This window comes from Nematolebias whitei, chromosome 16, assembly GCF_014905685.2.
Source record: "Nematolebias whitei isolate Nwh7 chromosome 16, NemWhi1, whole genome shotgun sequence".
NCBI lineage: Eukaryota > Metazoa > Chordata > Actinopteri > Cyprinodontiformes > Rivulidae > Nematolebias > Nematolebias whitei.
In genome coordinates, this window is record NC_056513.1 from 28,204,880 (window position 1) to 28,219,687 (window position 14,808).

The 14,808-nt window shown below is 39.0% G+C and overlaps 1 protein-coding gene across 1 annotated transcript in view; it reads left to right on the plus strand.

The window, feature by feature from the left end:
* The window catches only part of lrba (LPS responsive beige-like anchor protein), a 312,704-nt gene that overhangs the window by 128,743 nt on the left and 169,153 nt on the right, over positions 1–14,808 (plus strand). Inside the window, exon 35 of the mRNA XM_037689844.1 lies at positions 2,571–2,679. Coding sequence (XP_037545772.1) covers positions 2,571–2,679 — 109 coding nt within the window. The remainder of the gene's footprint in view (positions 1–2,570; positions 2,680–14,808) is intronic.

Genomic DNA, 14,808 nt, shown 5'->3' on the forward strand with positions numbered 1-14,808 from the left:
TAACATATAAAAAAGCTCTCCGTAAAGCTAGAACTTTATATTACTCATCTTTAATAGAGGAGAATAAAAATAACCCTAGGTTTCTGTGTAGTACTATTGCTAGACTAATGAAAAGTCCCATTTCTGTTGAACCATGTATCCCTACAATTATAAATAGTGATGACTTCATGAAAATCTTTATAAATAAAATTATTTCAATTAGAGATAAAATTCAAACCATCTTTCCTTCTACTATCTCTAGCCCCCTGTCAAATGAAGCAACTTTAAAATTTTCACTAGAGCCTGATTTATGTTTGGATAGTTTATGTCCTGTTGAGCTCTCTGAATTGTCAAAAATAATAACCTCATCCAAACCATCCACATGTCTGCTAGATCCCATCCCAACCAGACTGTTTAAAGAGGTATTTCCCCTAATTAATGTCCACATTTTGGATCTACTTAATTTGTCTTTAATGGATGGTTATGTACCACAGAGCTTTAAGGTTGCTGTAATTAAACCTTTACTTAAGAAGTCTGATCTTGATTTAGAAATTCTGGCCAACTATAGACCTATATCTAATCTAACTTTCATCTAAAAAATTCTAGAGAAAATAGTTGCAGGTCAGTTGCGTGAACATCTACAAAGAAATAATCTGTTTGAAGAGTTTCAGTCAGGGTTTAGAGCTTACCATAGCACAGAAACAGCATTAGTAAAATTAACTAATGATATTCTCATGGCCTCAGACAATGGACATTTGTCTATACTGGTCCTGTTAGACCTCAGTGCTGCATTTGATACAGTTGATCACAATGTTTTACTACAGAGGCTTGAATATGATATTGTGATTACAGGAACAGCTCTAAAATGGTTTAAATCAAATCTATCTGATAGATTCCATTTTGTAAATGTAAATAATAAATCTTCTTCATACACCAAAGTTAGTCATGGAGTTCCTCAGGGCTCAGTGCTTGGGCCAATACTCTTTACTTTATATATGCTTCCATTAGGTAAAGTTATTAAACAGCATGGGATAAATTTTCATTGTTATGCTGATGACACACAATTATATTTGTCCATTAAACCCAATGAATCCAATCAGCTACTTAGACTACAAGCATGTCTTAAAGACATAAACACCTGGATGACCCTTAATTTTCTCCTGTTGAACACGGACAAGACTGAGGTTTTGGTTTTTGGACCTGAGCACCGTAGGAATTAATTTTTCAGTCTTTCTCCCTCCTTAGATGGCATTAATCTGTCCTCCAGCTCTGTTAAAAATCTTGGTGTTATTTTTGATCAGGACGTCTTTTTTTCCCCCACATTAAAAACGTTACTAGAACTGCCTTCTTCCATCCGCGTAATATTACTAAAATTAGAAACATCTTATCTAAAAATGATTCAGAAAAACTGGTCCATGCATTTGTCACGTCTAGACTGGACAATTTTAATGGTTTATTATCTGGATGTCCAAATACGTCTTTAAAACGTCTTCAATTGATCCAAAATGCTGCTGCCAGAGTCTTAACTGGAGTTAGTAGGAGAGATCATATCTCTCCAGTTTTAGTTTCTCTCCATTGGCTCCCTGTCAAATCCTGAATAGAATTCAAAATCTTACTTCTAACCTACAAAGCTCTCAGCAACCTGGCTCCATCTTATATTACTCCTCATAATAGTCCTGACAAGCCACAAAGTTCCATTTGGGGATAATATAAAAGATGTATCCATTTAAATAAAAATATTTACTAAATAAACACTTGTGAAAAGAATATTCTTCTGTCCATTCAGATTGTACATTTAGCCTGAAGAGTTTATTAATGTATTTTGTTGGTGGATGTCTTTAATGTTGGGTAGTTGTTTTCTAGGTTAAACCAGCTTTAGACTGTATCCACATGTGCAGTCATTAAAGCAGAGGTCCATAAAGAAGGTCACTTGTTGGGTTATTGATAGGAAGGCCTGAATAGAGTCATGGAGGTTGAAGAGGCCCCAGTGTCTGCTCCCCTGCCGCACTGTGCTGAAACAGCAGGCTTAGGTTACAGTCGTACTCGAGCTGCTGACCTCTTTGCCCACCTTCAGCCGCAGCCTGCTAAGTCTGCCCTCCACCTCTCCTCCCTGTTTTCTGCTCTGTTATTGTTCCACTTTACACAGCTCTGACCTGCAGGCCTGTAGAGAGGCTTCTTTGACCTGTACACACAAATAACATGCGTATTTCATCTACACCGATAAGGACAGGGGGGGGGGGGGGGGACTACGTATGTTATGAGCAGAGGTCCACCCTCTTGTCAGATGCATACCATTAACAAATCAATTAGCACCTGAGCCCCAGGACAAATCTGGTTTGATTTGGTTTCAAAAACGATTTTCTGCTCATTTTACTCAATTCTCTTACCATTTTATGGATGTTAAATTGTTTTCTGTTTTCAGATGGTTGCCATTCTTTCAGTACTGTAAAACTTAAGATCACATGATCATTACGAGAGGATCTTTCTCCTCTTACTGTAGATTAGTACTTTCTTTTTCTCACTTTAAAAAAATGTGAGGAGTTAAACCTACTTGCACATTTTTACTGATGACCATTTCCTATTACCCCCAGGCTTCTCAGTCACACCATGAAGGACCATCTGGTTCGTGTTGCAAATGAAGCCGAATTCATCCTGAGCAGACAAAGGGCTGAAGACGTACATAAACATGCAGAGTTTGAGGTAAGATAATATACAGTTCTGGCAGAAACATTTTAATAGGTAAGCACATTTATGTGGGTAAATTAAATTTCTTGCATAAATAAGGAAATATTGAAAGTTAATTATTGTATTATGTATTTTTTGTATGTAAATTGGCTTCATCATGCAATGTTATTTGATCACAGAAGCAAACTGTAAAAACGGGATAATTTAAATATTGCATGCTTGTGTTATATAGTAAAACAGATCTGCAGACAAGTTATGATTTTTAATTGAAAAAGTTTTTTTTTTATAGCTAAAAGGAAGTGTTTGGGTTGAGAAGCAGTGGTATTGTTAAACATCTGATTGAAATTTGCATTTCTTGGCAAGAGTATTTCACATGTTTGTGACATACACAACCATAAAGAAAAAAGACAAACAGACCCCCCCCCCCCCCCCACACACACACACACACACACCAGTATACATTTGTGTGGTGATCATTTACGGAACATATAACCAACTACTGCGTAGTGCTTATATACCACTTTAAATCTTGCTCTACCTGCCCGCTTGCCCCAGAAATACAACTTTTCCTGCACTTCCTCATATTATATCTCTACAAATGCTGCCTTACACTGACAGCTGCTGTACCAGCTCTGTTTTGACCCAAGAACACTCTGTTCTGCCTGCTTCTTTCTCAAACTTTGCTACAACTCATCCTGTTTTTTAGATCTCACCAAAATAATTTTCTGTCCTGCTGAGATCATGTCCATTATAATCCCACTGTGGGTCTATTTTGGTAGTGACAGGGATATGGGATCCTTCTCCTCTTTTCATTGCTCCCTTGCTCATTTCTCAGACCAGCCAATTCTACAGGTGAAAGACTTGAGAGTATCGGTTCTTGAAGGACTGACTGTGTGTAAACCCATTGCATCCAGCCCCACAACTCTACTTCCACTTCACTGTATATTGATGCTTTTCTATGCAAGTTTAAAATAGGCTAATTTGGGTGAATTGGAGTCACTAAAGAATGTTGGAATCCAGTTATAATGGTTTTTGCAAAACAGTTTTTTCAGTGATTCCTATCATCTTTTTTTTGTTTAGATTCCTCATCTTTGATATTTTCATCTTTAACTCAAACTATGTTTAATATTCACTCTGCTCCAGATTTGTTGTCTGTAATCTCTCCCCCATTGAAGACAAACACAGCTGAAATCTGATTATTACCTGGTAAACCGGCCACTAAGGGAGCACAAGCCAATGTGTGCTGTTCCCAAGCAAGTAAATGGTGGAGGGTTATGTCAGGAAGGGCATCTGATGTAGAATACTTTTGCCAAAACAATCATACAAGTCCAACTAACAACACAATACTGGATTGGTTGAGTCCTGGGTAAACAACCACCACCAGTGGTGTTGTTTACAAACATGTTACCGGTGGAAATTGTTTTACTGTTATTCAAAGACCACAAGGAGGAAGTCATGCCGGTAGACCGAGGCAAAAGAGAAGGTCAAGAGAGTAGGACTGAATACAGCAGCTCTAAACCTTGGGACAATGACAGACAAAGGTAGAGAGCAGGCTGATATGATGCTGGAAGGTTTCATTCATTCAACTTTTATTTATACAGGTTAGTCTCATTGCGTCACAAGGACTCATTTACAAGAGAGACCTGTTAGACAGACAACATATAAAGTACAGACAAGAATAAACAACAATAAAATGCAATTAAAATAAAAGTAGCGTTATAAAACTATAAAATCAAAGTGCCGTACAAGGTAAATTACTAAAAACAAGAACATATTTGCTTTGATTTTTCTTTTGACCTTATGAAATGCTTAAAATCCCCTAAAGAAATGAAGGTAGACAGCTTCAGTTCTTGTTGCAAGGTGTTCCAAGTTACAGGAGCAGAATAAGAGAAGGCCTTTTTGCCAATTTCATTCTGCACTGAGGGAACTCTGCAGGTAATGATAGCCTGAGAGAGCATGATGTAACTGCACAGATGATCTGACATGATCGTGACATTCACCTACAAGGTAGATGTATTATGTGTGCAAGAGACCAGGTGGACGGGCAGCAAGGCTCATAGCATTGGAACATGGTTTATGTTGTTTTACAATGGCTTGGATAGGTAGAGAAAAGGAGTAGTGATATTCCTGAAGGAGTTTGCAAGGAATGTAGTAGAGGTGGAAAGAATGTCAGATAAGATGATGTTTCTTAAGGTAGATGGTCTAATGCTAAATGTTGTCAGTGGTTCCACAGGTTGGATGCAAGATACAGGAGGAAGATAAATTATGTAAGGATCAAGATGAAGTGATAGAAAGTGTTCCCAAGGAGGGGAGAGTTGTGATCGGAGCAATCCGGAATGGATATGTTGGTGAAGGAAACAGAAGAAATGAGGAAGTAATGAATAGGTTTTGTGTCAAGGAAAATAACCCGGAAGGAGAGATAGTGGTGGATTTTGCCAAGAGGATGGAAATTGCTGTAGTGAACACCTATTTCCAAAAGAGGGAAGAACATAGGTTGACCTCTAATAGTGGAGGCGGGAGTCTGCAGATGGACTACATTCTGTATAAAAGAGGTACCGTAATCTGAGGGAGATTGGGGACTATAAGGTGGTGGCAAGAGAGAGTGTGGCCAGACAGCATTGGATGGTGTTGTGTAGGCTGACTGTTGTGGTTAAGAAGAGGAAAAGATTAAAGTCACAGAAGAAGACCAAATAATGGAAGTTGAGGAAGAACAAATGCAAGGAATCCAGAAAGGAACTGTTAAAGGCCTCATGTGGAAAGGAAGAGCTTCCAGGTGACTAAACTACTAGAGCAACAGTGATTAGAGACAGGTTGGAAGGTACTTGGTGTGTATCTGGGCAAACAAAAAATAAGAAAACATGGTGGTGGAATAGTGAAGTGCAGGAATCTATCAGTATCTGTCCAGAGAAAGAGATTAGCCAAGAAGAAGTTGGGACAGTGAGGACCAAAGAGCATAGACAGGAATATAAGGAGATGCTATGTAGGGCAAAGAGAGAGGTAGCAAAGACAAAGACAAGAAAGATTGTGCATCAAGTTAGGCTATTTAAAGGTAAAAATGGTAATATTCTAACAAATGAAGTGAGTGTGATGAGAAGATGGAAGGAGTACTTTAAGGAGCTAATGAATGAAGTGAATGAAAGAGAAAGTGGAGTAGAGTTCATAGAAACTGTGGACCAGAAAGTGGAAAATATTAGTGAGGATGGAAAATTGAACAGTTATGAAGAGCATAAAGAAGGGAAAGGCAGTTGGACCTGATGGCATACCTGTGGAAATTTGGAAATAGGTGGAAGAACTTGGAGATGTTGAGGTATACACTTTAAAGAAGAGGAATGAAAGTCAGCCATAGCAAGCCAGAGTGCATGTATGTGAATGAGACGAAGGCAGTTGGAACAGTGAGGCTACAAGAAGCAGAGGTCACAAAGGTGCAAGACTTCAAGTACATTGTCAACGGTCCAGGAAAACAGGAAATGTGGTAAAGAGATGAAGAAGAGTCCAGGCAGGATGGTGTGGACGGAGAAAAGTTTCAGGAGTGATTTGTAACAAAATGTGGCCTCAAAGGGAAAGGTTTACAAGAGTAATGTAGTTAGATCAGTTATGTTATACGGTTTGGAGAAGGTGGCAATGACAAAAAGACAGAAGAACTGGAAGTGGTAGAGCAGAAGATGTTGAGGTTCTCTAATTAAAGATGGCCACCACAGCTAATTAGCCTTTGCAAACACAAAAGTCTCACTAACTCAATCAGTTTTACAGACGAGTTAAAATTTTGTGTGGTTTTAGCTGAGGATCAACACACATCTTGAGCGCTAAATCAAAAATCTTTTATTTAACTTTTACTACTATTTGAATGAGCACAAACATACAAACACAGAAAGGCTAATATTTTCTCCTATTTTGTACTTCTGGGTTGTAACTTCTACCTCCGCCTTCCTTGTCAGTGTTTCTGTCCTAATCAGATACTGAGTACCACATGTCCCAAACTGTTTTACAATTGAATTCCTCACTTAAATGCAGTTGCTCCTCTGTGACCTCTGAGGAGAAGTGAGCCTCTGATAAGTCTTGCTTTGATATTGCTATATTGATTTTTGCCTCCATACAAGCTCTGTTTGAGGCTGCTGTAGCCAACAGTTTCATTTTGCACTGCCACAATAAAAATAACAGGCCAATGAAACACCCCCACCTCCCTACCCCAACATTGGAGGGTGGAAGGTTTTCAAATCATTTTCATCACTGTCCCAGTTTTAAAGTATTATTTTGCTATATTGCACCGCAGTGACGGAGTTGATTGTTTTTGTAGAAACAAACAAACAAAAAAACTGCAAGTGTCCACCACAGTTAGATTATTTTTATTTATTTTTTGTCATTGCATCACTCTTGAAGTAAGGAAGTTGTGCAATACTGCACCTCCTACCAAACCACTGATTTGCAAACAGTACTTGTAAGAAAGCTTGTTGTACACAAAGCAACACATTTCAACTATTCCCTTTAAATGAAAATAATTCAAAATATTAAAACTAATTTGTTTTCTTGTCAGATTTCAAATCGTAGGCGTCAAATAGAGGGGCCTTTTGATTTAGACACCGGTTTTCCTCAGAGACATAACATATGCCTTTCCCCTTTTCCAGTTTCTCTCTGTTTCTCACTCACTCACCGGGTCTCTGTGGAGCAGAATTGAGTTATCTTTGGCCCTGAGAGTAAGTTATTACAGTGGGCTTAGGGTGAAACAGAGATGAAGATAACTAGGGGGAAATCCAATTACCTTTTAGGGTTCTCTATCTAATAGGATCCTTAATGTGAAAGAGATCTGCAGATCGGATGCTGCAGCCCAGCTCAGCAAATGATAGACTGATATCTTGCACAGAAGCAGAGAAGAGAGCCCAAGAGATAGAAAGAAGAGAGAAATCGAACTCCCTCTTTTTATGGGGCTGTTCATTAGTGATGAAATGTGGGGGACTCAGGGGCACAAGGGCAGATAAGAAGGTTCAGATAGGAAAGAGTGAGCAAGGCCCGAGTCATTTTTATTCTTTCTTACCTTTCCTTTTCCTTTCTGTGCAGTCTTTTCCTTTTTTCATAAAGCCCCTTGATTCATTCTCTCCTAGTGTATGGAGTAATTGAATTGACCATAGGAGGGGGTCCTGTGAAAGCCAGATGATAGCAGCTAATTAGTGCACTCTGCCATAGTGTTTCCTCTGCTGAGCTTGTAAAATGAGCTGGCCCTACTCCGTGTGTTAATGATGTTAACGTAGAGTTCAGACTCAAATCGTGTTATCGTAGTCCTGGTCTTCTCATTACAAACCAAAAGACACTGAGAAAGACAAAATAATTCTAGAGACAGATAAAGACAAGATTAAGGGTAGATGTTCGTGTGTATATGCATACAAATATTTGCCTATATCTATACATTTATATCCATTATATCTCTCTCTTTCTCTCTCTCAAGTGTGTATGTAAATTTTTGTTTTATTTTTACATATATATAATGATTGTCCTAAAAAAAGAGGGTATTCAATAATATAGCACCTTTTTTTTTTTTTTGCAACCAAACATTGTGTGGAAGAACTTAAAAATGAGCAGTACAAAAAACCCAAGGATTCAAAGATTAAAGGTTACTCAAACATTCACAAAAGAGAGTCAGTAACCACAACTCCCTTAGGCCATTTACACCACATTAAACTGATGTGAGCGCTCAAACTGATAGCTGCCACCAACTGTAGCTCGCTGTCATGTAGCTGTCGTAGTTTTAATGTAGAATGTCAGCAGGGCTGGATGTCTGAGCATCCCATTACGGGCAAATCCAATGTCAAGAGAATAAAGCTGCAACTTTTGTGTTTCTCGGACTGTTACGGCAGCATTTAAATAGGAAACGCATTTTCACAAAGGAAAGTGAGACATTTTGAGTTTTAGTAGAACAAAACAACCATCAAAAGCTAGACAAATATAGTTTTCCTGCTACTATTCCAATTTTAAATTTGTCAGTGTAAATAACAGACAGACATGTTTTGACTTTCTTTCCCCTTTTCTTTCTTTGCTGTACAGTATGACCTGCTTTTTTGAGACACTGGGAGATAGAAAAGGAAAGTAGGCTACAGAGAGTGGTAGTGAACAGTAGTCTCAGTCCTGTCTTGTCAACATAATGAAGTCCCCAGGTACCTCCTTCACTGCTCCCATCATTATGTGTGACCAGCTAAGCCCGAAATATGACTTCGCTCCTCAGTTACCTTTGTTTCAATCTGACAAGGTCTCTTTAGTCACTGGAAGAATGTTCTCTGAATTTTCCTTTTTGTTCTTTGGAGCACCTTAAGGTGAGCCTACAATGCTGAGTAAGAGCCGTTGTTATAATGAGCAGTGCAGCGCTCTGTCAGTAGTTGGTGTTATGCACTTTATAGGCACGTTTTTGTCTACATCAAGTCTCTATGTTTGAACATGTATTTTTTATTTCTCGTTTCATGCTTTCCTTTAACTATTTGTCATCCCCATGTGACAATTTTAACACAAACACCCCTAACTGTTTTTTTGTAAGACGTGACCTTGATTCATTGAGGAAGACATGGCAGCACTTTAGATTGATGTGGCCAAAAAGGGTGCAATCCTGCAGAGATGAGACATTTCTTTATACAGTAGATGGAGAGGCTTCTGGCCATGCATGGTGACCAGTCCATTAAAGAATGGACACAGACTGTGTGAAGGGCAGAGCACAGAGCAAGGAAGAGAAGACGGAAGATACTTTGATAAGTGTTTTGCCTGCGTCAACCTTTATGGCCACTAGCAAGGGATCCGTTTCATTTGGATTAGATTTTTTTTTCCACTCCAGTACCACAAAAAAAAATCAATACTTGGGAGCACAACATGACAGGGGCATTGCTCCAGAATTGAAGTGGCTGTCAGACATTGTCATTTGGTGACTTTTGTTTGCCATTGTACTTTTAAGCCCTCATTTTTCTCCCCCTCCTCTTTCTTTCACTCATTTCTTCCCTGGCCCATTGTCTGAATTCCCCTGGTGACATTTTATGTGGCAATTTGAAATCTCGAGGGCAAGAGATCAAGTGCAAGAGAATCTCTCTGAAACCAATTGGTGGACTGCTTCAGAATCTACTTTTGTTTAGCGACCCCATCCTCCTTTCTCATTTTGTTGTCTTGTCTCCCCGGACCTCTATTGTATTCCAAAAGAAATTTATTTGTTGTGCATTTGTATCCTCTGATACCAGACAATGACAGGCCTGATGTTTCGCCTTCCTCTGGACAGACTATCTGCCTGTTTGTAAATGAAACCCTTAGGGAATGCTTGTCGACGGGCGGGAGAAATTGGAGATTCTTGCAGAGCGATAGCCGAGCCTCGGAGAACTTGTAGCCCAGATGTGCCACCAGTGTCAAGAGATTGCAAATCAAGTGCTTTAATAATATGCCTGCTGGTTTTGTTTCTTCCTCCCGCTCACAGAAGAACCTGAGACCCTCCGTTCTGTCAGGGTGTGTGTTGAAGTCTCACTGTGGAACAGGAACACCACTAGACCTTTCTTTGTCACTCTAATTGATAAACACAGGGCTGATATCTTGTAATGAGCCTCCATTCTCTGGTCTATTATACTGGTTAACCCTCTCAACCCTCAGAAGGAGAAGGGGAGGTAGACAAGGCGTCAGCTGACAACAAATTCAGCATTTAAATACCAGCTACAACTGGTACACCACTGTGAGGCTCTTCCCCTTGTTTTCCAGACTGGCTGTTTGCCAAAGCAAAAGGGCAAACATGATTGGAATGGCAATTATAAAGACACAAGCTATTTTATTGATTTATTTATTTTAACTATAAGCTTATATGTATGTTTTTTCCTGATTAAAATAAGTTCCAGCTATGCTTGGAATGCTTTTGTTTAATGTTTCTTTCTAGGTTTGAGTTATTTTCTGCCATTATGTGACTTGGGGGTGAATAATGTTGTTTCCACTCTGAAGTCACCTCACTAGCAGCCCATTTTCTCTCCAAACTCCAAAACGTGTTCATTTTTAACCTTGGATGGATTAGAGGAGACAACTTGGTGTAATTGACTCGATTAATGCCAGTCATTATAATTTTGTCCTCACTAAGCTGTTTCTCAAGGCAGAGCCAGCCTCCACGTTGGTCGACCCTGTCAGCCAAGCTTCGTAATGGAAGGTGCTGCCCATGATTACAGCGTCACGAGTCATAACGGCCCTGCTGCCACCAAGCCGTGCCCTTCTGGCTGTCTGATTAGAAAACTAATAGAACATAGTCGGCCATCTTTTTGCCCCAGCTGCGTGTTTTCACTTGGAAAATGAAAACACTTGTTTTTCATGTTATGCTTGTACTTCTGAAATGTGCACACTGACTACTCTAGTCACTCTGAACAAAACCAAAAAGTTTTTCTAACTTTTAATATATTACTAAATCACTTCTCATGATTGTCCAACGAATTTAGAAACTTAAAGAACGTTTTGTTTTAAATAGACACCCATAAATGATTCCTTGTTAGTTTCTGTCCTGTATTCTAACAGGGAACCTTTGTGAAAGTGAATGCATGGGGAATTTCATGATGACATGACATATGTCCTTCATAACCAACACGTTTAAAAAAAAAAAAACTTCACATCAGTGGAATGACCCTCTGCATTAACAGTGACTTATCTTTTCCACTTATAAGCAAACCTGCCTTTAGCTTTTTAATGGCACTACTTATACATTCAGCTTTTTTGGTTGTTATTTTAGCGGCAAGTCTAAGTTTGGTCTTTTCTGCCTTAGTCAACTTTGGCTTTGCATGTAAGAAAAGCCAATTACGGCATGAAGGGCTTGGGTGTTCGGGCAGACTTCGAATGCAGGTGATGAAGTGTTTGTTTATGGTTATGAGTTTGAACCCAGCACTGTTGATTAGTACACCAGACTTTACATGTTTCACACAGGCGCAGATGGAAATGGGCTCTGTACAGACTTGCTACTTGCTGAAATGACTGAAATCTTTAATGGGAGTATTGAAAACGAAAAAGTCCTACAATATGTGCGTTGGCGTTGTTTCTTTGATGGATATCTTTTGCTGTAATGTGACAATTTCCAGAGATGTTTTAATCCTAACAAGCTGATTTCAAGGCAACTGGCCTTTTGTTTGTCAATTTATGATAATGTTTTGCTTCTAATCAGTATAAAGGGAGTGGTGGCACAGCTGTTAGAGAAGTGAACCTGTGATCAGAAGGTTCTGCTCACATGGTGTGGGTGGATAAGGTGAAACCCTCGCACCTGCCTCCACCCTCATTTTCCCACGCTGGGCCCTTAAGCAAGGCCTGTCACTCCCGATCTGTTATGGAAGCATGGTTCGTGGTGCCAGCTCATTTGCGCATGTGCTAAAAGGAATACTTCCGGGTCATATGGATCGTTGTTTTTTTTTTTTTTTCATTCAACCTTTATTTATACAGTTTAATCCCATTGAGCCTCGAGGACTCATTTACAAGAGAGACCTGATTTAACAAAAAGAGTGATGACAACAGTGGACAACAATGACAATAATAGACAATCATAAAGGATGCATAAAATTGAGTTTTTTTTTATTTTAACAAGTGAAAATAAAATGGTAATTAAAGGAAAATGTAAAAAAAAAAAAACAGCAAAAAAAACCTGCTACCGGTTGGTTGTAGGGCTTTATGAACAAGAACTGTCTTCATTTACTTAGGGAAGTATGTGCTCTATCTCCGCCGATCTTCATGTTGCTAATTTACGCCACTCGTATTTCCGTTAAAATCATAGACATATTTACGTCATTGGTTAAGATGATATTCGATGCATTGGGCTGAATGAGAAAACCCTGCAAGATACAGAATTAATTATTTCCATGGTGAAACAGCGCTGCTCAGTGGTGAAGCTGCAAATAATTTTTATCCAATGACGTAAATATGTCAATGATTTTAACGGAAATATGAGTGTCGTAAATTAGCAACATGAAAATCGGCGGAGATGGAGCACATACTTTCCTAAGTAAATTAAGACAGTTCTTATTCATAAACGGAATTATAAGATTGTCTAGGATAATTTATCAATTTATAGAAAGATATTTTAACTAAAATTAATAAATATGGTATGATTCATAAATAAATTTTATTAATATCAAATAATTATTTCCAGTACATTTTCCTTAATCTAGTATATTCAACTGCAATTCGTGTGACCCGGAATTATTCCTTTTAGCGCATGTGCTAATGAGCTACACTACAGATAATTTTTCCGTACAGATCAGACCATGACAAGGCCCCCCCCCCCCGCCCCCCCCCGTGCCCCCCCCCCCCAAATCTGCTTCCCCAAGCACCCTAGATGGCAGTCCTCTACTCCACACGAAGGGCCGTGTTAGCTCGGTAGTCTGGTTGAGTCAGGAAGGGCATCCCATGTAAAACAATTGACACGTCTTCATGCGAAGAGTCCAAGTGGCTTTGATTACTTTGTTGGGTTTATTGATGACTGAGAGTCTACACCACCAAGTTATTTTTAAGGTTAATATCCTTCAGTGTGGCTGTACTAAATGAATGTCCATAACTTCAACTGATCCAGATTAACAGATCTGCATCACACCAAAATGTCTTTGATTTTCTCTGCCATTTGTTTAGTGTAAAATCTGAAACACTTACTTACTGTATCTGTTTTCACACTCACTTGAGTTTGCAGTTTGCTAGTTCATCATGCCAAAAGGTCAGGTCTTATTTTAATTCCAAATAGTCATAGATTTATAATTAAAGCTGAATAGCCTACATAAAAGCCCCTCTAATGTGATTTATACACATAGATTTTCTGTCAGACATTAAATGTCATCTTTCAAATTGAAGTGGAGGGCCCAGCACAAAGTGATCTATTGGTAAATTTGGAAAAGTGTGGTGCATTTGTTCAGCTGTGCCTTTAGGTGAATAGGTGCTGTTAAGGCTGGACGATATGGCCAAAACTTTTATCACAATATGTTTCTTTGATAACGATATAATTCTGATATTGATATAAACAATATAAAAGCCTCAGACAAACTGTACAAATAAATTAATGTTCACCTTTTAAACATTGGGACACGTTGACTCAAACTTTTATTGTGCGTCATCTTCTGACTCTCAGCATATTCTAGAGTGGAAACTCTTCAGATGGTGGAACAAGTTAGATGTGTTCCCACCGGCACATTTTGCAGCACACTGAAATCTGCAGTTTATCAGATTTTAGATAGCCGAACTACTTCCACACCGCCAAATTAGTCTTTCCTCTCTTATCAGTTATGTCATCTGCTTTCTCTTCATTTGTGAAAGCTTGTTTAGTCACATTCTGACAGTCATGGGCACTCATTTTGAAGCGAAAACGTACAGCGTGTTGGAGCTTAGCCTAGCCTAGCCTGCTACCGCTGACTCCTTTTTTATTTTTATTTTATTTTTACCACTGATTCCTTCTGTACTCAAGCTCTGCGTAACATCTACGTCATCGCACACTTGTGTAGTTGTGTCGCGGCTTTTTCCATTCGGGCTGAAACTGAAGCGGCCGCTTCAACCCGAACAGAAAAGTAATGCGTCAGTGAAACGCTGTAATCGTATCAAAATATTGAAAATGTGCTTAAAACTCTTATTATCGTTATTGAATAAAAGTATATTGTGACGTATATCAATGTCAAATTTAGGGATGGGCCCGATCCGGTATTGGTATCGGGCTCCGATATTAGCATAATTTACGTATCGGATTTTTCCGATCCAACCTGCAGAGATTTCTGATCCATGATGCATGTCTGTGTCTGATGAAACATCTCCACATGGGATTCCCTGACAGCTGCTCTGCAAGTTGGCTTCAAACTATGGCATGGATGTCCTGAATGGAGGCGTGTCTCATGAAACCCAGAGTAATAATATCTGCCTCACATTCAGGAAATCCATTCCATAGTTTGCAGCCAGCTTAAACGTGAGTAAATATGTGAGGACTGAGCAGCACTGTGGCTAACAGCTAACCAACTTTTCATCTAAACACGGAGCTCGAATGTTTACCGAGAAGTTGCTAAACTTCATTGTAATTGACCAACCGCTATCAGTTGGAGAAAATGAAAGATTTCGCAGCTTGATACTTGCAGCCAAGATATAGTTTACCCTCCAGGAGATATTTATCAGTACAACAGTAGACAATCATAAAAAAGCATATGAATTGAAAAA